Raw genomic sequence first — 27,437 nt, 5'->3', positions numbered from 1 at the left:
GAGCTGCTGCTCTCAAGCACGTCACTGGATCAAGATTGGGCTCAGGTAAGCAATTAGGAGGGGCTGGGGGGTAGGTGCATGCAGAAGGTTTTTTACCTAATACATAAACTGCATTAAGGTAAAAAAAAAATTATGCCTTTAGAATCATATTTAAGACTAAAGAGATCGAGTGGTGGAAGCACATGATTGCCTGCCTACTGCACAATGAACGAGCAGCAATAGCATTCTGGTGGTTTATAATCTGAAAACAAGGTAACCATTGCCATACATTAGTTGCAGTAGAGTGTGATTGGTCCAAAGTGCACTGCATATACAAATACATTACATAACTATATTTATTTGTAATAATACATGAGTGCATACATTATTATCTTTGTATGTCAGCCTGGACTTGAGTTCAGCTTTTCAGCATTTTTTTATGCAAATTGCTGCAACAAGTCATTTGCAAGTAACATTTACTTAACCATACATTTAACAGCTAAGAAGGCTATACACTATAAGACAGACTTAATTTAAGTTCTGAAAGTTGTACTAATACATTGTTAACATTCGACGAGCCCTAAGGCACAAAACTGTTTGTGCTGTGATTGGTGCACCTTGCAGATAGCCAATTACTTCAACTAAAAATAAATTATAATTATTATAAAGTTTAGCATCTGCATATGCATGTAGGTTTGTTACTATGACAACTATTTAACACAATGCATAACAAGACCAGCACATTGTAAGCCAACCTGTAAAAAAAAAAAATACAAATCTATTAAATTGTTTTAAGACATATGTTAAATACTTGGCAACGCAATTAGAAAGCTTTGGTGTTACTGTATTGCATAACCATATTATGTAATATTTGAATATTGATCGTGTAAGAAAAGCTGAAATCCTTTTACAGCCTTCTCATCATCACTGTTTGAAATATAAATATGTCTGTCTAAACACAGTGAAATCAAGCAAAATCAGAACAGACAAAAAAGCAATGGGTCAACATGTGTAAGGTTGGATTCAGACCTGTGAATCCAGTTCACTGCACATTACTGCAATGCATGTTAATGCATGAAATGGACTGCACCGCTATTCGTTTTGAAGAGAAACCCAATGCAGGTAGTTTGCATTTCAGTGCACCATATGTGCATTGTGGTGTATAACCCCAAAAGCCTATATGTAACAAAATGACTTCTATGTGTATTTAGGATCACACTCGCCCTTGACTATGTGATCTGAGCTAAAGGCTGATACACTCATCTCTAGCACTCAAAGTAAGCATGTTTGTGTAAGAAAGGGTCTCCAAGAGATGTGAAAAACAAGGCGCCTCTAAGTGCAGAAATATAAAACTTTTAATATCCCCTAAAAGGGTTTAAAACACCTACAAGATGGTGGATGAAGCAGGCATGTAGCAGGTAAATGTGTCCAGAAGATGTTCCAGTGGCAGGGCAGTCCCAGTCTGATGATAAAGCTTCCAGGGAAGTCCACAAGATACAGCCAATTTGTGCTGTGAGTGTTTAGGGAACACAATGGTGATGGGGCCTGGGGATGATGTCAGAGGAAGCGAGACAAAAACCAGCATGGAACACAAACAGGAAGAGGGCAGGAAGTGTGTCATAGAGGCGGGATGCGTTTCGGAACAGCTCATTGGTTCCTTCTTCAGCCAGTGACAAGAAGGAACCAATGAGCTGTTCCGAAACGCGTCCTGCCTCTATGACACACTTCCTGCCCTCTTCCTGTTTGTGTTCCATGCTGGTTTTTGTCTCGCTTCCTCTGACATCATCCCCAAAAGTTTTATATTTCTGCACTTAGAGGCGCCTTGTTTTTCTGTTCCCATTAGAGATTGCTTGTCTCCCTGAGTGCTGCCTAAAGTGTGTGAAGATCTGCTACCCTCTCCAACACAGACTTTATATGTCAGGATTCAAATTCTTGGAGCGCCCTGGATATACACATTTTACTGGATCTCCAAGAGATGTGACTGCCCAGAAACATGCAGCTCCATCCTGGGTTATATTACTGTTTTTTTTTTTTTAGCAGATTTTTTGGTCAGATTGGAGCACAGAGGCAAAAGCTTCAGATTTGATATGTTCATTAGGAGCATTATTTTCACTAGAAAACATTGATCATACTCACTCTGAACACAGTCATTTCTTCCAAAAGGACTTCTTCCAAGTCATGCCAAGTTTCCTTGGGAACAGAAACTACCTTTAGAACTGTTCCTATATCTGTAGAAGGAAGAAAAAAGAAGACCAAAGTATTAATGTACAGTGTCTCATCGTGTTATCATAGGTGCAAGTTATACAAATAATATATATTCAGCAAGCTTATTTTGAAAAAAGGTGGTCCCTGTGAGCTGTTATTAGGACCCTAGAATAAAAACAAATGTTACTTTATTTTTCTATTTGCATTGGAAGGTTTCAGACCTAAAAAAAATCAATCATTGTTAACTTAGTGTATGAGCATACAGTAGGAAAGACCAAAATCAGAAACCAATTAACATCGCATGTAAACACACAACACAATGGTTTCTGTTTTATTATTAGCAAGCATGAAATAAAAAGAGAATTTATGCTGGTTTGTATAAAAATTGACTACATGCAAATAAAAAGTATCTACTATAGGATAGGTTCACATTTTGGAACATGTTACACCCATATTTAGTATAACATGTAACCTGATCCAGCTCATGCCTCGCTAACCCCTGAACCTCCCCCTTGTGACAGTGGGTAGGGCTTCTTCTCTCCACACCCACTGTCACATTTCCAAACTGGTATGGCTGTACGGGCTCTGCATCATTCACCTGCCCACACAGCTGCATCATTCATTTTCAACCTGTAAATAGAGATATTACAAGTCCCACCTGTCACCATGGAAGAAAGTACTCAATAAACTGTTATTGTAACTGAAAGCCCATACAGTACGGGCACAAAGCTGGAGGACTTATCTGTAGGAGACTGACACTGCACCTGCAATCTACTGATTGTTGGTTCAATGCTCTGCAGGGCCCACTATAAAATAATAAATGCACATATTTTCCTGCAAAAATGTTTAGCATTGTGTCAATAATAACTACTATATATGCAAAAGCCTTACCATTACAAAAAATGGTTAACACAAAAGCCTCTTTAGTATAGATAAGAGAGTGACAATTGCTCATTGATGCAACAAGAGGAAATTCATAGTCTTATGTTTTGTGGCAGTTTTTGCTATTCTACTAAAACAAAATATAGATGTCCTCTTTGGTAACTCCACTAAAACAAAGTATACCCGTTCTTAATTGTACGTTTTAAAATATACAGCAAAATGGTAATACAGTTACCAAAGGTATGTATCAAAGGATCCTGGAAACACCAGAAACCTGAAAAACTCTGTCAGGTATTATAACATTGGCACTTGGTTCTTATGCCTTGTACACACGACCGGTTTTCCCATCGGGAAAACTGCCATGACAGCTTTTGCCTGGGAAAACCAGCCATGTGTACTCGCCATAGCAGTTTTCCCAACAAGAAAACTGCTGGGAAAAATTAGAACATGTTTTCTTTTTTCCCGCCGTGATTCCCGGCAGTTTTTAAGCCGGCAGTTTTTCTATGGGGAAAGCCTGCGGTGGAGCATACACATGGCTGGGTTTCCTGACCAAAGCTCTCATGGCAGTTTTCCTGCCAGGAAAACCTGCCGTGTGTAGGGGGAAAAAGCTACCAAGCACGTTCCCGGTTTTCCCCTCGGTTTTTCCGGCGGAGTTTATACCGCCAGGAAAACTGATCGTGTTTACAAGGCATTACTTTCCTTCATCGGACATCTCTCTTTTGGTCACTTAAATAGACCATTACATATGCTAAAGGACAAAAGATGGCATAATTAGGAACCATGGGCCAGATTCCCGTAGACCTGCGGCGGCGTAACGTATCATAGATACGTTACACCGTCGCAAGTTTTCATCGCAAGTGCCTGATTCACAAAGCATTTGCAATGAAAACCTACGCTGGCGGCCTCCGGCGTAAGACCCGCGTAATTTAAAGGGGCGTGTGCCATTTAAATTAGGCGCGTTCCCGCGCCGGACCTACTGCGCATGCTCCGTTTCGAAATTCCCGCCGTGCTTTGCGTGAACTGACGTCATTTTTTCGATCGGCGACATGCGTAGCGTACTTCCGTATTCCCGGACGTCTTACGCAAACGACGTGAATTTTTAAAATTCGACGCGGGAACGACGGCCATACTTTATACAGCACGTACGTGTGCTGTGTAAAGTTAAGGCACCAAAAACGACAACTAACTTTGCGACGGGAAACTAGACTAGCGGCGACGTAGCGAACGCAAAAAAACATTGTGGATCGCCTTAACTCCTAATTTGCATACCCGACGCTGGTTTACGACGCAAACTCCCCCCAGCGGCGGCCGCGGTGCTGCATCCTAAGATCCGACAGTGTAAAACAATTACACCTGTCGGATCTTAGGGATATCTATGCGTAACTGGTTCTATGAATCAGTCGCATAGATACTCTGAGAGATACGACGGAGTACCTGAGATACTCCGTCGTATCTCCGCTGTGAATCTAGCCCCAGCTTCTTAATGGAATTCAGTAAATGTGCAATAGAGCACCAAAAGTTTCAGGGGATTTATGATATAACTGTAGATATATGCAGGAATTCTGCAAAGAGACATAGTAAAAGGGAGTACAGATTATGGGCCTGATTCCCAAAAAAGCTGCCTAACTTAACTTTCAGCAGTTAAGTTACACTGACTTAAAATCTCTACCTAAGTGCCCGATCTTCAAAGCACTTACCTAGAAATTTCAGGCCGTGTAACTTAAGTGTCGCCGTCGCAAGGCGGTCCTCCTCTCCGGGGGGCGTTTAAAATTTAAATGAGGCGCGCTCCCGCGCCGGCCGTACTGCGCATGCGTGTGACGTCATTTTCCCGACGTACAGCGCGCGAACGTAATTGACGCCGGGCGGCTTTGAAGATTGCGACGGGACACTAAAGTTGCGACGGGTGAAAAAAAATATACGCGCCGGGAAAACAAATAATTATAAAAAAAAAATGACAGCGTCGCTCAGCATGCATTCCTGAGAGGGAGAACTCCATGCCAATTTTCAAAGAAAAAACCGGCATGGGTTCCCCCCCCCCAGGAGCATACCAGGCCCTTAGGTCTGGTATGGGTTGTAAGGAGACCCCTCCACGCCGAAAAATCGACGTAGGGGGTCCCCCTACAATCCATACCAGACCCGTATCCAAAGCACGCTACCCGGCCGGCCAGGAAGGGAGTGGGGACGAGCGAGCGCCTCCCCCCCTCCTGAGCCGTGCCAGGCCGCATGCCCTCAACATGGGGGGGTTGGGTTCTCTGGGGCAGGGGGGCGCACTGCGGGCCCCCCCACCCCAGAGCACCCTGTCCCCATGTTGATGAGGACAGGACCTCTTCCCGACAACCCTTGCCGTTGGTTGTCGGGGTCTGCGGGCGGGGGCTTATCGGAATCTGGGAGTCCCCTCAAATAAGGGGGCCCCCAGATACCGGCCCCCCACCCTAAGTGAATGGATATGGGGTACATCGTACCCCTACCCATTCACCTGGAGGCAAAAAGTAAAAGTTAGTAAACACACAACACAAGGGTTTTTAAAATAATTTATTATTCTGCTCCGGAGGCCCCCCTGTCTTCTTTATTAGCTCTATTACCAGGGGGGGCTTCTTCTTCCACTCTCCGGGGGGGGGGTTTCGTCTTCCGCTCTCCGGGGGGGGCTTCTCCGCTCTCCGGGGGTCTTCTTCTCTCTTCGCCGCTCTCCGCTGTTGACTCGGCGAACCCCGGTTCTTCTGCAGCTGTCCGGTGCCTTCTTCTTCAGCGCTGGCTGCCTGCTATCTTTGTGTGTTAGCTCAATTAGTAACAGGCAGCCAGTGCGGTCTTCTGTGACGTCACCTTCTTCTCTTCTGTTCTTCTCCCCTCTTCCGATGTTGACTCGTCGCCTCTTGTCGCTGTAATGATGGAAGCGCGCCTTGCATCCCATTTATATAGGCATCACCGTCCCATCATGCTCCGGTAGGTACCCACGTGGTGGGTGCACGTGGGTAGGCACCCACCACGTGGGTACCTGCCGGAGCATGATGGGACGGTGATGCCTATATAAATGGGATGCAAGGCGCGCTTCCATCATTACAGCGACAAGAGGCGACGAGTCAACATCGGAAGAGGGGAGAAGAACAGAAGAGAAGAAGGTGACGTCACAGAAGACCGCACTGGCTGCCTGTTACTAATTGAGCTAACACACAAAGATAGCAGGCAGCCAGCGCTGAAGAAGAAGGCACCGGACATCTGGAGAAGAACCGGGGTTCGCCGAGTCAACAGCGGAGAGCGGCGAAGAGAGAAGAAGACCCCCGAAGAGCGGAGAAGCCCCCCCCCGGAGAGCGGAAGACGAAACCCCCCCCCCGGAGAGTGGAAGAAGACCCCCGGAGAGTGGAAGAAGACCCCCGGAGAGTGGAAGAAGAAGCCCCCCCTGGTAATAGAGCTAATAAAGAAGACAGGGGGGCCTCCGGAGCAGAATAATAAATTATTTTAAAAACCCTTGTGTTGTGTGTTTACTAACTTTTACTTTTTGCCTCCAGGTGAATGGGTAGGGGTACGATGTACCCCATATCCATTCACTTAGGGTGGGGGGCCGGTATCTGGGGGCCCCCTTATTTGAGGGGACTCCCAGATTCCGATAAGCCCCTGCCCGCAGACCCCGACAACCAACGGCAAGGGTTGTCGGGAAGAGGTCCTGTCCTCATCAACATGGGGACAGGGTGCTCTGGGGTGGGGGGGCTCGCAGTGCGCCCCCCTGCCCCAGAGCACCCAACCCCCCCATGTTGAGGGCATGCGGCCTGGCACGGCTTAGGAGGGGGGGGGGGACACTCGCTCGTCCCCACTCCCATTCCTGACCGGCCGGGTAGCGTGCTTTGGATAAGGGTCTGGTATGGATTGTAGGGGGACCCCCTACGTCGATTTTTCGGCGTGGGGGGGTCTCCTTACAACCCATACCAGACCTAAGGGCCTGGTATGCTCCTGGGGGGGGGAACCCATGCCGGTTTTGAATTTAAAAATTGCCGTGGAGTTCTCCCTCAGTAATGCATACCAAATGCCGTCGCTTGAATGGGCCTTTACAAGGTGTGACTAACTTTACACATTGTAAAACCAGCCCTAGTTTTGCGCAAGCAAAATCTGAACTTACGCAGAAATCACAATGCTGAAATGCTTTGAGAATCTGCTTAAGTCCTCATTTGCATACTCAAAGCTGCATTTCCATACTGCATCCTACTGCAGCGGTACTGCATCCTAAGATCTGACCGTGTAAGTGTCTTACACATGTCAGATTTTCTGCCTAACTTTGGAAAAAGCCTTTTGAGAATCGTTTCCAAAGTTAGGCACAGACTGAACAGCAGTTAAGTCTGCGTATCTCTTTTGGGAATCAGGCCCTATGTTTTTATATACAAGCAGTCCTGTGATATAATAGTATATATTATAATTAGTGGAAATCTATGATGAAGAACACTTTGAATGTCTTACTGGTATTACACTTTTGTTTTCTCATTGCCTCATTTAGAAGTAATCATTAGGTCCGGTGTTGTACCTCCTCCCCCTTGCTCTGTTGTGCCAGTTAGAAAACATAGCACAGTGACTGTGCTTAGAATTGCCCTTTAAGGCAGGATCAGGGCAAATACAGAAGTAGACAATTAAATATTTCACTGGCCTGGCTATATTAAATTACAGAAAAATGTAATGCTATTTTCTTCCATAAAGCCTTATTAAGAAAAAAAAATTTGACAACCGTATTAGAGGAAGAGCTGAATATTCCCCAAAAATGTTATGGATATTTTCCAGTGCCTCAAGACATTTTTAAAAAGTAAGAGTTACATTAACAACTTCACATGGTCTACAAACAAAAAGCAAAACATTTTGCTGGTTCCTTTAAATTGTCCAGCATCATGTGTACAGCAAACTTCTGAAATGTAAAAGTAGGAAATTAATAACTTTTACTTTGATGTAAGTCGTGTCAGTTTTATAGTTCCTTTAAGGAGAACAGAAAGTGTCACATGTACAAACGTCCAGATAACATCTTTGTTGATCTTTGAGGGCACTTGTCAAGCTGGAGTATGGCTAAATTTACACTTCACAACCTATGCAGCTGCATGCTGGAGGCAGTTCATTAACCTTACTGTGCTACATTCCGGCCCAAAGTATAGCACTTAGCAATAATCTGACACATCCACATTTCATTGTTTTAAAGCCCTGTAAAATTTTGTTGTCTTCCTTTATGCACCTCTGAATATAAAATGTAATGCTAAAAATGTAGGCAAGGACAAACAGATGTAAAGACTGGCCTACCAGCTGACCTTAGAGAATTAATTATTTATCTAAAAAAAGATAAAAGTATGATCAAAATAACACATTTTTTTTAATCTTTTTTTTTTATGTAAACATGAGCTTGAAAAGGAAACGTTTTTTTCCTATATTATTTTTTATCCTGTTTTGACATAAATCGTTTTTGGACTCTTTATGGTAAATAAAGAATAGAGCTTTCTGCAAACAGGTGTCACTTTGTAAATAATAGAAACAACTAAATCCATACCAATTTATATAGTAACCTTTCTTTAATCGGATGGTAAATTTGTCAGCTTTTTTTTATGTAGGTTATCTTTTCCGCTGCTGTCAATCAAAGTCAGTCAGCTAATAAGGAGAGAAAGCGGGCAGGGCCGGGTCACAGCTCCATGTCTGAATTGATAGATGGTGCTGCAGTTCGGCTCGGGTGCCCCAAAGCAAGCTGCCTGCTGTGGGGGGGGGGCACTCGTCAGGAGGGAGGGGTCAGGAGAGCTGAAGAGGGACATGAGAAGAGGAGGATCCAGGTTGCCCTGTGCAAATCCACTGCACAGTGGGTTTATAATTTATGGCCATATAAGTGAAGGACTACCAACAATTTTGAAAAAAAAAAAAATTTTCTTAGTTTCTGTTATAGAATGTTGTAAACAAATACATTTAGGCCAAAATGTAGTCTGTTGCATTTCCTCTGTAAAAATGACCAAATTCAATGTATATTATTTAGTCTGTGTGTGAAAGTTATAGAGTCTACAAACTATATATATATATATATATATATATATATATATATATATATATATATATATATATCAGGGACGTAGTTCAGTGAGGTCAGTGGCTGGTGAGGCACAGGCTAATATCAGAGCCAGATACACACCGGTTACATACGCCTCAAAGCCCGATTTTCTTTTTTTTATGTTCATGACATCACCTGCCTCCCCTGACCGCATGTCCTTGATATATATATATATATACATATATATATATATATATATATATATATATATATATATATATATATATATATATATATATATTTTTTTTTTTTTTTTTTTTTTCTTAATTGAACAATCCTGATGTGCTGATGGCCTCATTTCTTGAGGCCCTAAAATGCCAGTACAATACAAATACTCCCCAAATGACCCCCTTTTGGAAAATAGCCTGTGTATTTAGTAGGAGGCATGTTGAGTTTTTAAAGTTGTAATCTGTTGTCAAAATGTTTTAGAAAAAGAAGAAATTATTTTTTTTCACAATTTATTTCACATACTGTCACCAGTGCAGCACAGCATTATCATATGACTGGTGTGACGATGATCAGTGATGCTGACTAGTATTAAAAAAAATATTTACTTTTTTAAAAACCCTTTTGTTTAATTTTTTTTTTTTAACATCCTGTCTTCAGAGTAGTTATACCATAGTGACACTGTACTACTCTGGGCAGTTGATCAGGGTTTGTTTTTCTTACACTAGTATTGCTTATAACAGTGATGATTGCTGATAATGTATTGGTGTCACCTAGGCTTCTCACATACATGTCTCGTTTGATGAGTTTGTGTATATTATGGAGGATACAAACTTAGTTGTTTTTCTCAGATCTTAAAGTAGTAGTAAAGGCCATACATATATTTAGGTGTTGCCTACAAGTAAGTTTATAATAAGGCTTACCTGTAGATTCTGTTAGCCTGTGCCTTACATCAGTTATCGATAATATATTTACAAACTTTAAAAAATTCCCATCACAATTGTACAGGAGGTCATTATTTAGGTGGGTGTTCTGTGCAACACTAGAGTAGGATTTTTTTATGTTCCTCATATATGACACGCATTCCAGTTTATTACGGCCATACCAGTAAAAGGGCACAGAAAGGACATAGAAAAAGTCAACCACATTTACTGAATCTATTAAAAGCAGTAGGGTTTTCAGTCCCCTTAACCTCCCTGGCGGTATGATTCTTTCAGAAAAAAGATGCTGAAAGCGGTACCATTATTTGCAAGGAAATTTGGTGTTTTTTACTGTAGGTCTGTAATTTTTAGGAATAACTCACTTAAATCTGACCAAACAAGAGTCTTGTAGGCATCCCGGGTATGACATTTTTTTAAAAACAAAATTATAAATTATAATATAATAAATAATTATAAATAATTATAACAAATAATAATATAATTCTAATAAAAATTATTCAATAATGTAATCAACTCAAAATCACTGAAATTTGCTCAGTTGCAGAATTGTTGCTGTCATTATTATTTTTTTTATGACGAATTTCCCCACAAATCGCTATCGCACAATTCTGCAAGTGATTATAATTTATTATCGCTGTTTTCTAGCTGATCTAAAACCATTTTTGACATAAAGGGACACTTTTGGTTGCTATGGACAATCTACAGTTTGCAGGGAGAAAGAAAGGTTTTTATTATATAAAAGAACATGTAGGGCACTGGGCAGACCACTAGGGACAAGGGGGGTGTGTATTTTTTACATACAGTACTGTAATCTATAAGATTACAGTATACTGTATGTAATGTGTTTGTTTACGTTTTTGAATTTGGCGCCGTTCTCCGCTCCTGTGCGTCGTAACGTCGCAGGGAACGGAGATCGGCGGCACAGGAGGACACTGTGTGAATCGAGCGAGGTCCCGCTCGCTCACACAGCGCGGTGGCATCGCTGGATCCAGGGACAAGGTAAGTAACTTTGTCTCTGGCTGCAGCGAGGCAAGCCCGAGTCTGACTCGGGGTTACCGCTTTTGGTATGAAAATCTCACCCCGAGTCAGACTCGGGAATACCGCCAGGGGGGTTAATCTGATCCTATTGTTCTTACTGGTTTGAATGAATTGTTTTTACCCTCTCCTATGCATATATAAGAGAATAAAGAGAGACAAAAATAAAAAAACTAATCAGTTGCTGAGCAACCTTTTTCTTACAGAACAGCTTCAGTCATTTTTGGAATGTCATCAAAAAAATGTTGCTCTGTGTCTAGTGGTATTCTTTATGAAGTACAGCCTCCAGCTCTTTTAGCATGAAAAAGTATGATTCTGTTTAACACCTTGTGTTTCACAACTACGTTTGATAACTAATAAAATGTATTTGCCAGCAGGAAAGTGGGCATGATCATTCTAAGATATAGAACATCATAAGAGAATAGATTTGACAACATAGGAATCTGATTTTGTCCAAACTTCTCCATATCCCCTGCCATGCTTAATAGCTGGCAAAAGGCATTGTGAATTAACCTCCCTGGTGGTATGATTATGTCCAGGGCCGATCCGCCCTATAGGCTCACTATGCAAGCCGCTTAGGGCCCCCCAAATTACTGGAGGCCCCTCACCCTGCTTCTCAACTTGCTGGCTGCATGGGAGAAGAGGTAAAAAGTCAGCACCCCCCCGCTTCTCACTTTAAAGTAAGATGTCCTTTTTTCCGACAGCAGAAAACCACCCCCCCCGTTTCTCAACTTTAATCTGACATGTCACTGCCGGTAGCCCCCTCACCGCTTCTCAACCTTAATGATGTGACATGTCATTTTCGGCATCCCCCTGCTTCTCAACTTTAATGTGACATGTCATTTTGCTTAGGGCCCCGGGGAGGTCAGGATCGGCACTGATTATGTCAGATTTTTGATGCTCAAAGCGATATATTGTTTTGCATGGAAATTTGGCGTTTTATATTGTAGGCCTGTAATTCTTAGGAATAACACACTTAAATCTGTACAAACAAGGGTCTAGTAGACATCACGGGTTTGATAAAGTTTGAAATACAAAATCATAAAATTATAATATAATACATAACTATAAATAATTACAACAAATAATAATATAATAATAATAAAATGTATTCAAAAATGTAATCAAATCAAAAACAATTTGAAATTTGCTCAGTTGCAGAATTATATGTGTTTTTCACTTTTTGAATTTGGCGCCGGGCTCCGTCCCCATGCATCACAACGCTCGCAGGGAATGGAGCCCAGCAATGTGATACATCGAGCGAAGTACAGCCTGCAGACACAGCAGGGAGACATGGCAGGATCCTGGGGACAAGGTAAGTAATTTTGCCTGGATCCTGCCATGCAATCCCGAGTGTGGATCGGGGTTACCGCTTTTGGTAATGAAAAATCACCTCGAGCCACGCGCAGGATTACAGCTAGGAAGGTTAAAAGGATTCTTTACTGCTGTTAAAACATAAACCCATTGGTAAGGGGAAAAGAAGGCCATAGATGGATCAAAATTCATCTAGTTTAGCAGAGTTTATATCCATCCATGGGCAGACTGGTTGCACCTAAGTCAATCTCTCGATCGGCTTCCATACAACCAGCCTGTTGGGTTGTTTTCGCTAGATCAGTGCCACTGACTATAGCTGGCTTCACTGATGAGTGTATTCTGATGGTGGGAAACTTTCCCTGCTTTCAGATTACAATAGCTCCACGGGAGGGATTACCCAATGTGTTGATGGGTGAATCAAATCCTTTTTTTTTGTTCAACCTAAAGGTTGAAGGAAAAAATGATTTGGCTCCTTATATCCAGTTAGGAAACTGTGCATTGACTTCAATATAAGTGATTCCGAAGCCATAGATGTGAACTATATGTAGTTCCCCCATTCAAAGATTTTGTAGAGACTGGGTCACAAAGTGCTTGTTTGATCCTAACATAATATGGGAGCTGTATTTTGTAACCTTACGCAAATATCCAGATAAGAGTATATGACTGTGTGTCCTCAATTTCCAAGCACACTTCCTTTTTGTTGATGGCAGTCAACCATGATATGGAGTTGTCTTTGCAATTGCGATCTAGATGCTTCAAACAGTTTTCATGTGATATATGCATGCTTTTTCTGCTTTTTCTGTTGTATACACATGCTTTTTCTGGTAATATATACTTATTTATCTATGTGTGTGTTGTATTTACAATGTATATTTCTATTGTAGCTTAGTTCTGAAACGTGCAGAGGTTCTGTAATCTGCACAATGCTCGCTGTGCAATCCATGCTTTTTTATTTTTGTTGTTGATCTGTGATCAAAGCAGCTCTGTCATTCCAGAGAAACAGCTTGAATTTAGCCTGCCTTGCCAGGAGAACAGGACAGCTGAACACACCCGGGAATAGCACCGGGTGGGCAACATTGCCTTCGTACCAACAAGCTGTTCAGGGAGGGCTTTCATATCATTTAACACAATTCTGAAATGTTACCATGATTAATAGCAATCCATCAGCATGCGTATATTGCAGCAAGACATAAGATTATTTTCAGAAGTGAAATCATGATTGACTAAATTGGAGTCATAAAACAGAGTGGAAGGGCAATCTTGGAGCACTGCATTCGATTTAAGAAATGTGTCAAGAACTAAAAGTTTTAATGAAAACTTTCAGCACTTATTAGCTCACAATGTTCCAGTACAGATGTAGACCTTGATAAGAAATTGATGAAATTTGACAGCTAACCTCTGGGCACATAATTAAAATGAATTGATTCTCTCTACAGAATACACACGTTACTTTTTTTCATAGGTCTTGCATGTGCAGAAACATTGGAGGTCAAAGGTAAAATGAGTTAATCACTATGGAGACTGATCCGGCCTCAGGTACCAGAGCTCTACTGTATCTGAGTTACAGATCGAGTTAGAGTAGAATTTCAAATACTTTCACACAAAATTAAACATCTACTCCTTTTAAGATCAATAGGCTCCAGTTTGAAGCTCAGCTAAAGGATGTGAGAGACATTAATTCACACCAATGACAGATGCACTTACACAGTTTGAAATATTACCTCTAGCTATAAATTTAGGGAACTGATCCACCAAGACATTGATTGCACTTTGCCAGTATTTTGATTTATAGAGAATAAGCACCAATGCAAATTCTATTTCTGTTACTCGCGTGCATATTGTAGAAAACATATGGATCACATATAATCAGAAAGCAAGATATCTTTTTATTTAATTTCCTGGCCTACTGTACCAACTGGTTAAAATAACATCCTTCCCAGCTTTTTTTTATCCTGTGAATATGTTTTAAGTCATCAGCTCAAGCCTTAGACCACCAGTTTAGTTGTTTTGACTGCTAACAGCTTGTAGAAATGTTGGAAGTTAAGGACGTGACACTGAAGGGGATTATCTAAGGAAGAAGGCTGTACATTGGCATCCATGACATATCCACTTTGGATTATATAGTTCCCCCTCACAAGAGATAACAAACAGCTGGCTTTTAGCCCAAATAATGTGAAAGAGTAGTACTGATGCATTTAGGCCATTCATATTTACATTTCAAACTGAATAATAAAATTGATGACACAAGTAACAATAGGGTTGTTAGCATTTCAGTGTTCAATGCGCTACTGGAGTACTCATTAGTAAAATAACCCACTACCATCCCATTGTAAAATATGTGGCATTAATAGCTTCATTTTACATGTGCTAATCAGCAGCCATTTTTTTAATACTTAAATGTGTTGTGCAGATTAATTTCATGCTTATCTTTCTGTATACTTATAGAAATAGGGAGGTGACCAACCTAACTGCTGCTATTATGAACAGTGCTTTGAAGAACACGATTATTTGGCTTTACCAATCATTTCATTTAAAGTAATTAATTTGTAGATGAGAAAAGTAAATGGGTGGTGCCAATGCTGTTTATATTTGGGGATTGGGGAACAATTACACTTATAATCTGGCAAATCAATGTATTTATCTAGAAGGCAAGTGTTTGTCAATTGACACACAATTGTTATCAATGCTGAAAAAATGTAACCAATTGGACATATGACAGTTCCTGTGGGCTGCTTTGGCCCTTTCTGTAATATACTACTTAACTGTTCTGTCAGCTTTAAAGACATGCCTGTGTAAAAAATACTAATGTTCTACATATACCATTAATTTATGTATTGACTGCAGGCAATGTGCAAGCTGTAAAACTTGTCTTGACATGGAACAGCACTATTTATTTGTTAGGTAATTAGCTTACAGTGTGCACTATGAAGATAATATCATTGTCAATATTATTATTATTATTATTATTATTACTACTACAAGTATAAAGGGCAGCAGTGCACATTCAAGATATGTAGAAAACGGCCCCTGTTCCCTTGCAATCTGGGTATAGTTTCTAATCAAGAAATCCCTGTCCCTATTATTATAACACACCTTTTTTCCCTTGCTACAAGATTTATGAAAAAAAAAATATTTTCCTTTGCTTGGTCATATAATTAACCTCTTGACCACCGCCCCATGTCTAAAAGACGTCCTATTTTTAAAGATGAATATCTCGGTAACGGCAGCAGCTGCTGCCACAACCGAGATATCTATCTCTTCAGTGGGCGGTGGTGTACACGATAACGGCGGTCTCCGCGGCGGATTCACCGCGAGATCGCCGTTATCGGTGGCGGGAGAGGGCCCCCCCCTCCCGCCGCTCTCCCGCACCCTCCGCCGCTTACCGGAGCCGTCGGTAGCGGCGGAGGAGATCGCGACCGTTCGGGAGCTGAGCGGGGACGAGACTGAAGGAAAAATCTCCTTCACCCGTCCCCATAGCTCTGCTGGGCGGAAGTGACGTCAAAACGTCAGTCCCGCCCAGCCTCTTTTTTTTGCATTTAAGCCTAAATATGAGATCTGAGGTCTTTTTGACCCCAGATCTCATATTTAAGAGGACCTGTCATGCTTTTTTCTATTACAAGGGATGTTTACATTCCTTGTAATAGGAATAAAAGTGTTTTTTTTTTATTTCAGTGTAAAAAATTATAAAACTAAATAAAAATAAATAAGAAAACAAAAAAAAATTTTTTAAAGCGCCCTGTCCCGACGAGCTCGCGCACAGAAGCGAACGCATACGCGAGTAGCGCCCGCATATGAAAACGGTGCTCAAACAACACAAGTGAGGTATCGCCGCGATCGTTAGAGCGAGAGCAATAATTCTAGCCCTAGAGCTACTCTGTAGCTCAAAAAATGCAACCTGTAGAATTTTTTAAACGTCGCCTATCGAGATTTTTAAGGGTAAAAGTTTGACGCCATGCCACGAGTGGGCGCAATTTTTAAGCGTGACATGTTGGGTATCATTTTACGCGGCGTAACATTATCTTTCACAATATATAAAAAAATTGGGCAAAATTTATTGTTGTCTTATTTTTTAATTCAAAAAAGTGTTTTTTTTTCCAAAAAAAGTGCGCTTGTAAGACCGCTGCGCAAATACGGTGTGACAAAAAGTATTGCAATTACTACCATTTTATTCTCTAGGGTGTTAGAAAAAAATATATATATATAATGTTTGGGGGTTTTAAGTAATTTTCTAGCAAAAAAAAATGTTTTAGTCTCGTAAACACCGAATCTGAAAAATTAGCCCGGTGGTAAAGAGGTGAAAAACCTTGTAGGTCCCTAAAAAAAAAGTCTCTCAATGATTATAGAGTAGCACTTCTCTGGATGGTAGAACATTTGGAAAGACTGTCTATTACAGCTTGAAAGGAGCTAAAGGATAAAAAGCGGAGAATCCCAGAATGTACTGAGGATATAGCAGGATTTTTTAGTACTGACAGAATGCCGGTTTCCTAGTATACTAGCATCTCATGTAAGACTTGCTAAACATTTCCTCGGTCATCACCTGCTTTCACTTGTGAATTCCCACATCTGTCACACAGTGTCTCACACAAATTCCTTGCTAGGTTACACATGTCTTCAGACCTCACAGTCCCTCAACCTGCAACATATCTATTCCAAACTGAGGATAGCTACAGAAAGCTTAAATGGAAAAGAAAGTCATCATAAAAAGATGAAAGAAGAAAAAGACTGTCTAGAAAAAGAAGAGGATGGACAGTCAAATAAAGTCCCAGTAGAAAAATCTAATTGAAAAATCAAATACATTATGGAGGTTGCATCATGCATCAATTAAATGCATTTTCTTTGAAGTATATAGCAGGTTGCTAGCTATACCATGTGTGCTAAAGAAACATAATATGTGCATTGAATTACTTTTAATATTGCAGCAAGCATAGCTCTAGTTACTAAGGACTTTGAATCCTTAAGGAATTAGTGCCAAGAGCTATAGTAAGGTCAAAATACATTAGAACGACAAAGAATGTTTTACAGCTCCCACAGAATCAGATTAGCAGAAAAGGAACTAATTGTAAAAGCTCAACGCCATAACACCCATACCAAAAATTATTTCACACTTTAATTCTCAATCCACAAATGCCCTCTCCCTGAACTAACTGTAAGACTTTCCCACAGATGTAAGATGTTAGGAAGTAAAGCCTCAACTCCAGCATTCAGTTTTCTTCTGATTTATGTCAGGCATCAATTTGAACTGAGTCAGGAGATTTACAGCACTGGAATCTGAAAACTGACCCTGTGTACCCAATTGCATTCTTTGATGGCGGCATTTAGCAATAATATCACACTCACAGAACGAAACAGATCCTTCCAACACACGTCCTTTTACTGTGATCTCATCCCTGTGCCAATATTTAAGCTATTCCTTTTATACATATTTATTGCCAGTGACTGGGACTTTCCTGTTTAGTCTGAAGTCTAAACTTCCCAATGCTTTTTCATAACAGAAATATTCATTAGAAAATAAATCTAGTAAATGATGGAATAAAGTTTACCTGTTCCAATAAACATTACATCATACTGGCCATCCTCTGCTTCCACACGGTCAACCACGATCTGGGAAAACTGATAATCAACTTCTGCTTTAATTATAATGGGTCGGTTGTTGATGGGAAAAACTGCATTGAACATAGCTGGATGGCTCCGAGCAAATGTTATAACTTCATCTGGGAGATCTTTTGTTGAATCAAAGCCTCCAAAAGTCTTGCTGGGACACTAAAAATATACAAGAAGCTGTATGTATTAGCAGTTTATTATTGAGAGAAAGATTTTTTTTTTTATTTGAGATTATCATAAGAGACTAAAGCAATTTGTACAAAAAAACATGGCAGGTTCCCAGGTCCAATAGTGTAATAACGCATTATGCTCGCATGACTAAACTCAAACCTGGCAATTAGTCACTTAGGCACAAACATTGCACATGCTTCTTTTTACCATAAAAAAAAAACATTATTTTAATAAAGGCTCCAAAAAAAGGAGACCAAAATAAAGGTTAGTATCCGCTTGTGCCGGTGGCGTTGGTGAGGGTTTATTTGTAAAATGATCAGGCAGAAAGACAGAATGTCTTTAAGGGGGTCATGTGCCAGTCACCATGCGCCAACACCAAACAAGTAAAGGCTGTAAAATGGATTATATTATGTTAAACAAATCCACCTGATTACTTGTGTGCTCTAGGTTGTGCTGTTTATGCACACACCAGAAGACTTGTCATAAAATACATTACAAAATATAGTCTTCCATTTGACATTCTATCACAGCCAATCAAATACTAACCGATATCACAATTTTTTTTTATTCATTCTCAGTTCTCTGTGAAGATTTGAAAAGATATACATTTGCCATACAAAGTTGCTTTGGTTCCTTGGAACATTTGTGCTTAGTCCCATCATGCTCAATACAATATAGCAAAATGAAATAAAATAGTAACAGTGAAGTGTGTGCATTGATTCCAATATTCAAAATATATATCATATACATTTTTATACATGCTTTCATGACTGTGAGATATTTTTTTCTCTCCTGAGCAGTATTGCTTCCATTACCGATACCTTCATCCAGGGTTTAAAGCCTTATGCCCTGTGCACACGATCGGTCCATCCGATGAAAACGGACTGATGGATTTTTTCATCAGTTATCCGATGAAGCTGACTGATGATCAGTCATGCCTACACACCATCGGTTAAAAAAACGATCGTTTTATAATGCGGTCACGTAAACCACGTACAATGGCACTATAGAGGGGAAGTTCAAATCCAATGGCGCCACCCTTGGGGCTGCTTTAGCTGATTTTGTGTTAGTAAAAGACGATTCGCGCTTTTCTGTGTTACAGCATGATGAATGTGCTATCTCCATAACGAATGCTAGTTTTAACAGAACGAGCGCTCCCGTCCCCTAATTTAGTGTGAGCATGCGTGGATTTTTAACCGATGGACGTGCCTACAGACGATCGTTTTTTTCCTATCGGTTAGTTAACCATCAGATAATTTTAAAACAAGTTTTTTAACCGATGGATAAAAAACCGATGGGGCCCACACACGATCGGTTAGTCTGATGAAAATGGTCCATCAGACCGTTTTCATCAGACAAACCGATCGTGTGTACGCGGCATTACTCTAGACATTTTTTTATTTGCATAAAATGCAGAAAGGTTTAAACCCACTTGGGGACATTTTACCTTAATTTCTGTTCCTACAGCCATTACTTTGGATAAAGACTGAAAGTAAAAAAATATCCCCAAAGAGGACACAGACAGCAATATAAACTTAGTGAGGAGAAGAAAAAGCTTGGCACACACACACTCAAGATAGCTGCAAAACCAAGGTTATCAATTCTCAAGTCCAAGCTATTCTAGAGTCCAGCCTTGTTTTCCTTCACCAAATTCCTCTGAGGGTTTCCAAAGTGAACCCTTAGCTTATGAGCAGCTTTTGATCCATCATCATCAACTACTTACATCTGTTATTAAATGATCCGTACAGCACATCTTACAAGACTTCTAGAGAAATAAACTCAACAGAGGTGCTGACCTTTTAAAAAAATGTTTTGCCTAGAGTTGGGACTTAAGTTTCTTCGCCATACTTTGAGATGATGAACAGGAGAGTCTGAAAATTATATTTTGCAAATTTGGGATCAATCTCTAAATGTATATTATGTATCTAGAGATTTGCATTTATGTACTTAAATATTTCCAAATAACGGTGGTATCTGTCTACATCTACTAAGGCATTATCTTTAAACTAGTCATTCTTTTGAAAATGATCTAAATTGTTAACCACTTAAGACCCGGACCATTATGCAGGTAAAGGACCTGACCAGTTTTTGCGATTCGGCACTGCGTTGCTTTAACTGACAATTGCGTGGTCGTGCAATGTGGCTCCCAAACAAAATTGGCGTCCTTTTTTCCCACAAATAGAGCTTTCTTTTGGTGGTATTTGATCACCTCTGCGTTTTTTTTTTTTGTGCTATAAACAAAAATAGAGCGACAATTTTGAAAAAAAAAATTTTTTTTACCTTTTGCTATAATAAATATCCCCAAAAAAGATCTAAAAAAAACATTATTTTTTCTCAGTTTAGGCCGATACGTATTCTTCTACCTATTTTTAGTAAAAAAATCGCAATAAGCGTTTATCGATTGGTTTGCGCAAAATGTATAGCGTTTTCAAAATCGGGGATAGTTTAATGGCATTTTTATTAATAATTTTTTTTGATCAGCGATCAGCGTGACTGCAACATTATGGTGGACACATCGGACAATTTTGACACATTTTTGGGACCATTGTAATTTTCACAGCTAAAAGTGCTATAAAAATGCACTGATTACTGTGAAAATGACAATTGCAGTTTAGGAGTTAACCACTAGGGGGCGCTGAAGGGGTTAGGTGTGACCTCATGTGTGTTTGTAACTGTAGGGGCTGCACATGTGACGTCAGTGATCGTCGTTCCCTATATCAGGGAACGGCAATCTACCCGTTCTTCAGCTCCTGTGACTGATCGTGGGACACCAGCAGAGATCAGGTCCACGGGTCCCGTGGGCACGGAACTTTGGACCGGGTCGCATGCGCGCGACCCACGGCTGGGCTCTTAAAGGCGACGTACCTGTACGTGCCTGTGCCCAGCCATGCCATTCTGCCGACGTATATGGGCGTTAGACAGTCCTTAAGCGGTTAATTTTAATATCATTTTCTTAGGCTTCACCTTAATGATTGAGAAAATAAGTATATCATTTGCAGAGTGAGAGGTACTATATATTTAGAGGAATTAACACTTTTGTAAATGAACATAATATCAGTTTCTATAAACTAGCTGTATTCAATAGTTTAGTAGTTAGTCAAGAATTACATTATTGGCTGAACTCAGATAACTGGTAAACAATTGGTAGACAGCATATTGCGAAACATCATTTATATAATTTACACATTTGTTCCCATTCCCAATTGACATACAATTGAAAATTAACATCTCTTAATAAAGAGTATTTGATGTCTACATAAATATATCAACACTTTATTTTCCCACTGAAATAACTTTACAGCTTTAAACTGATCACATCTACGAATCAACTTTACGCACTGCATAAATTCATTATATCACATTTTAAAGCACAGCTACTATAAAACACAAATTCAAACCAGAAGTGTAGATTTCTTTAGAAAACACAATAGAGGAAAAAAATCAATAATCTTTGTCTTAACCTTGACCTGAGCATTATTAATATTTAAATAGCAACGGAATAAAAATCAATAACATTACAAACAAGCTAGCATCCCTATCTGTTGGGAAAATTATCAAGTTCATATTTTACCTGCATAAATATTTCAAATGCAAAAGAGAATTTTTTTTTTCAAGATATTGTTGATATTTATTAAAGCCAACATCTAGGCAGGTATAAATAAAATTAAACATAAGCTTTAGCTTTGATTCATCATCTCACAATACAAAAACATTAATGCACATTTTAATGTGGTTTTAATTCAACTTACAGTTCCTGGCCTTGGGTAAGGAACTCGTCCTTGATACGGCACCCACTGATAGTTTGGACCATCTCTGTGAGCATATGGACCCAGAAACACTCGTCGTATATCTGACAAGCTGTACAGGCATACAGCTGAACCCTTGAATACATTACTACAAATACAGAAAGAACAGCATCATTAACAATTTTAATCTGATTAAATCTAAGGCATTAACATAGATTTACAGTTTCCACAATCTTTATTGTAGTGCAAAATATTAACATTAAAGAAACATAACTCCACTGTAATTTGTAGAGTCAAAAGTAATGCTCCAACCCTCCAAGTGCTCCCCTTATATGCTAAAAATCAGGCGCTGGCTTGGAGTCTGTGACTCCTCCATGCATTTGGTATAATCCAAAGAAAAAGCCACACACTGTAGATGTATTCACAGGAAAAATTTTAATTAGCCAACATGATTCAGTAGATGGTCCCTTTTGCCTGTGAAGATCATCAGTGTGCAGCTTTTCAATTGAATTATATCAAGCAATCACTATACTAAATATTTCATATTAAGATAACTGCACTTGCATGAACTTTGAATATTCACCAGCATGCTTTCAAAAATCTAAATGGAAAGCTATTAGCATGTTTAAGGATAACTAAATGCTTGGAACTCACAAGTTTAGGCCCCATTTATACCTGTGAATGGGCTTGTTTTGATAAGATGATGGAGACCCAGCAGAATCAATGAGGTCCATGAGAAATTACATGTGAGTGGTTTTGAATAGCTGTAGGAGCCGTCAGTCTCCCATTGCTTTCAATAGGGGTTCACCCTAAAGCTAAATGCATGGAAACCTAGTTGGGTCTTCTGCATCTAATTGCAAATGGTCCCATTTGAAAGTGTGAATGAGGCCTTAGAACGGAGAAACTTTTGGTGCCAGCCACCAATACACAGCCATTCTTTAAAAGTGTATAGAACCAGGCTCAGGACAAAAGAATAATGAGATAAAAAAATGCTTGTTATAGGACTAAAGTAAGGTTGAGTAAGAAAGTAAGGCAGGTAATATTGCCACACCACCTCACCTCAATTTCTTCCATGATAGTCACCATTTGAATATTTAAAAATCAAATAAATAAAATAGAAATAAGTAGTTGTAAATACCTTGATGTTGTAAAAACAGCATACACGACTGGGTTCTTAGGATCTTTGGAATTCATTAAATACACATCCTCTATAATAGAAAAAAGGTGGATATTATACATGAAAACATCCTAAAAGTTTCCCCCCCCCATTAACACCGGAGCGATTTGTCATGCGACAGTTACAAATCGCAGGACAAGTCGCACCTCATTTCCGGCAATGGAACAGTTCATATCGCCACGACTCATGTCGTAGAAATTAGTTACTGTGCAATGAAATCAGAGGTGCAAATCGCACTGATCTACAGCTTTAAAATTGTGCTGAAGTAGAGTGATTCAAAGCCACACCAGTGTAAACCAGGGCTTACCCTCATCTACTTTATAGCACAACAGTGCACATTTATCTTGTTATGTGCCCTTCTGTGAATGTGACTCACTCATATTGTCAAGCTTTTGTACACCATCCCTAGTACATTCTAAAGAGAATCAAATCAATTTTTCATATTTTATTAATATATGAAACCAAAAAAAAACTAATGACATTCTGCTTGCTCAGGTACAGTTGAACAATGTATGTAAATACCTCATATTCATCCCTTACAAGCAGCAGGTGGAGCTTGAGGATACTGTTTTTCACTGAGCTGAAATAAAACTGAATAGACTAAATAGCCTGTGTCATTTGATCTACTGTGATTCAACTCTATAGCCCTGTACACACGATCGGTCCATCCGATGAAAATGGTCTGATGGACCGTTTTCATCGGTTAACCGATGAAGCTGACTGATGGTCAGTCGTGCCTACACACCATTGGTTAAAAAAACGATCGTGTCAGAACGCGGTGACATAAAACACAACAACGTGCTGAAAAAACGAAGTTCAATGCTTCCAAGCATGCGTCGACTTGATTCTGAGCATGCGTGGATTTTTAACCGATGGACGTGCCTACAAACGATCATTTTTTTTCTATCGGTTAGGAATCCATCGGTTAAATTTAAAACAAGTTGGCTTTTTTTTAACCGATGGATAAATAACCGATGGTGCCTACACAAGATCGGTTTGGACCGATGAAAACTGTCCATCAGACCGTTCTCATCGGTCTAACCGATCGTGTGTACGCAGCCTATCTCTCACACACCACTGAAGGGACATCTCCTATATCTCTACTTGCTCGTAGGAACCTGTAAAGATTTTTAGCTAGACATAGGGCTCATGCACACTGCAGCTCAAAGGAGCTCAACAAAGCAGCTCCTGCAGGGTTTTAAGCTCTTTTGAGCTCTAGAAGCTCCCCTCTATGTTAGCCAATTCAACTCTATTTCTCACACACTGAAGGGATGTCCCTTATCTCTCTACTTGCTCATAGGAACCTGTAAAGATTTTTAGCTAGACATAGGGCTCATGCACACTGCAGCTCAAAGGAGCTTAAATAAGCAGCTCCTGCAGGCTTTTGAGCTCTTTTGAGCTCTAGAAGCTCCTCTCTATGTTAGCCAATGTGCCCATGCACACTTTGGCTTTTTCAGTTTTTTTTTAGGCATATGTTTCTACAGACAGACCCCCCCCCCCCCCCAGCACCAAACTCACATTTCTAAAGAGGAGATAGTGCCCCAAAGAGCTTAAAAAGGCTCAAAAAAGCTTGAAAACACACACAAATGTTTGTTACCGCTTTTTGTTTTGCTTATACAGTGGTTAAGAAAATACTATCTACGAGTGTTTGTGTAAAAAAAAAAAAAAAAAACGCTTATGCTCAAAAGAGCTTGAAGAAGCTAAATAAAAACGTGCACAAGAGCACTTCTTCAAGCTGAAAAAAAAGCTCAAATGCCTGTAAAAGCAGTTTTTATTTTGAGCTGTGGTGTGTATGAGCATTAAGTCAATCAACAAGCGAGCAGACTGTGCTGGTGATTCCTATTAAAAGGCCCAGCATGTTTTTCATACAAAAAGTAATGGATGAATCCTGCATTAAAAGTGCATTTGTAAAATAAATGTTTATATAAGTAATGAAAAATAAAAAAATTAAAAACAAACTTTAAGCTTCTAAACGAGAAACAATTTGAAATGTAATTGTCCAAAATCCTTTATAGATTCCCTAAAACATTAGATGGGAAAAATGTATATGATATCTTGAAAAACATTATTTCATATTTAGTGCATCGGAAAAAAAAAAATATTGCATGCATGAATGTGCAATCACTTAGATTTCTATTGTGAAGTTAATTGGAAGCTTTTCTGGACAATATACTAAAAGTGTCATCTTTCAAAAGAGTCCTGTTGTTACCTTCCTTTGCCATCTGATCTAGGACATCCCCAAAATCCCTATGTAGCTGACAACTTTTTGAGAGTTTATAGTTTTGCAAGACCAACCATGATCTCACCTCCCTCTTGTGACAGGTTGTGGGCTCTGCAATTCGCTGCTTAGACACCTGAAGCTGAATTGCAGGAGATTAAAGGAGGTGTCCCTTGATTACCTATACTAAGAAGTATTGGGTGTTTTGTTGGTGCTTTGCTGGTGACAGGGCAGCGCAGAAGAATTAGACGAGTAAAAGTGGACACATTATGGTTCCTATGTCCAAACTGCTGCCTTGAAAGTTGGAAGTAAGAACCATTACAAATTAAATTGTTTATGAGTTTATAAAGGAAATAAAATTGCAAAGCTATGTTCTGTACAGACAAATAGGATATTTATGATAATTATTTATATATTTTTAAAATGATAGGATTTGCTTACCCTCGGAGCTCCATCTCCCCTCCCCCCCCCACCCCCTTCTTTTTATCCCCTCCTCTTCCCTTTATTTCTTGCCTTTTACCTCTGCCCCCTCACCATGCTACCTCTGCCCTCTTTTTCTTTTACTCCCCCTGCCCGTGGTGATACTAGCCAACATACACATTCCCACTTATATACTAGCCCAGGTGATTGACTATTACCCCTACTCTCTAAACCATACTAAACGGCCACAACTGACCCCCCACACAACCCCACACCACGTTAAAGACTTATCCTTTCCCTACCAAGTCAGGTACAGATAGACATATATGTACATTTAAACTAAGCGCTACCTATACATGGGTTGGGATTAGCGTGACTGCCCTGTTTATATCTAGTTACAGACCCCTGATGACTGTGTTTTTTTTTCTTGTTTTTATTTGTTGTATTATTATTATTCTTTCTGTTCCTCTATATTCTTGAGAGTAAGGCTACACCAAAGCTGTATATGTTCACAATGTTCAATCGCCTTCTGTTTATATAAAAATTGTGTATTATTATTCTGTTCTTAATAAAAACGTATATGGAAGAAAACAAAATGATTTGCTGTAACATTACAACACTTTTTAAATATCAACATACAGCAAAAGTGTGATTTACTTAGAATGGAAAACTTTAAGTGCTGACTCATTAATTCATCCATGTAGAAAACACATCAAATCAATGTACAAGTTGATATACTTACGCAATTCATCAAAATGTGTATCAATTCCATTAGGACCGGGAACAGAGCAAATTAATCTAGCCTTTAGAAATGTGGTCCATTTGTTAACCAGACTTCTGTGCCCGCCAAAGTCATTCTGCCAACAATTAGACAAGATTAGACCTGTACAAGTCTAGGGATAGCTGTAAAATATTTTATGCACAATGAAAACAACACATTCTCCTAGTAAGCTTCCATGCAGATAAACCTTGATTAGATATTATTTATCAAAGTGTCAAAATAGACTATGTTGACCATAGCAATTAGATTATTCTAGCAACTCCAGACATCTAGTGAAACAAATCTGTCTGAACAAGACAGCAACTTCTTGTCACATGGCCCAGTGCTGTGCAGGATCACACTCTACCCATCTCAGAGAAAGCAAGGAGCCCACAGAACAGGCCACGTCAAGAAAACCTGTTCTGCACATTCTTGTTCAAATTACTTGTGTGTCCAGCAAAGCAGATTCGTAGCAACTAGAAAAATGTAATCACTATAGCTATGCCTGGGTGAAAAACAGGAGCCCTGGCTAAATAATATATGGTACCTGTAAGGCTTAACCTTACCTACCCCCCACACACTTCTACAGAGCTACTTTATGCATTGTTGCTATGGGAAAATAATCCTTCCTACAGCCACCTAACTTGTCTGACTGATAATATTTCTCAATGATCACCTGAAATAAAACTTTCAGTCAATGTAACCATTTCAATATGAAAATGCATCAAACTTGTTCCTCGGGTCATAGCACAGTTCCACAATGTAAGGTTTATTTTGGATATAAAGTACATTGCTATGAAATGTTGTTAGTGTGTTTAGACTCTAGGGAGAGAAAAATCACTTTGTTGCACATTTGGAAAGGATTTCAAAATGTGTTGGTCATATGGATTCATGTTTTTTTGTCATCACAGCATTCACTATTGAGGACTTCTTGATGAATAACATATTTAAATGCCATTGGGCATAAGGATACATATGTATTTTTCTCCAAAA

The 27,437-nt window shown here is 39.7% G+C and overlaps 1 protein-coding gene across 1 annotated transcript in view; it reads right to left on the bottom strand.

Annotated features, from left to right (window-relative positions):
* SEMA3A (semaphorin 3A) overlaps positions 1 to 27,437 on the bottom strand; it is a 294,077-nt gene that overhangs the window by 50,509 nt on the left and 216,131 nt on the right. The window contains exons 8-12 of the mRNA XM_040343438.1: positions 26,427 to 26,541; positions 23,008 to 23,077; positions 21,873 to 22,017; positions 17,892 to 18,111; positions 2,116 to 2,207 (exon numbers count right to left, since the gene is read on the bottom strand). Of these exons, the coding sequence (XP_040199372.1) occupies positions 2,116 to 2,207; positions 17,892 to 18,111; positions 21,873 to 22,017; positions 23,008 to 23,077; positions 26,427 to 26,541 (642 nt within the window). The remainder of the gene's footprint in view (positions 1 to 2,115; positions 2,208 to 17,891; positions 18,112 to 21,872; positions 22,018 to 23,007; positions 23,078 to 26,426; positions 26,542 to 27,437) is intronic.

This window comes from Rana temporaria, chromosome 3, assembly GCF_905171775.1.
Source record: "Rana temporaria chromosome 3, aRanTem1.1, whole genome shotgun sequence".
In the NCBI taxonomy this organism is placed as follows: domain Eukaryota; kingdom Metazoa; phylum Chordata; class Amphibia; order Anura; family Ranidae; genus Rana; species Rana temporaria.
Note: the sequence above shows the minus strand (reverse complement) of the source record. Positions and strands in the feature narration are given on the sequence as shown.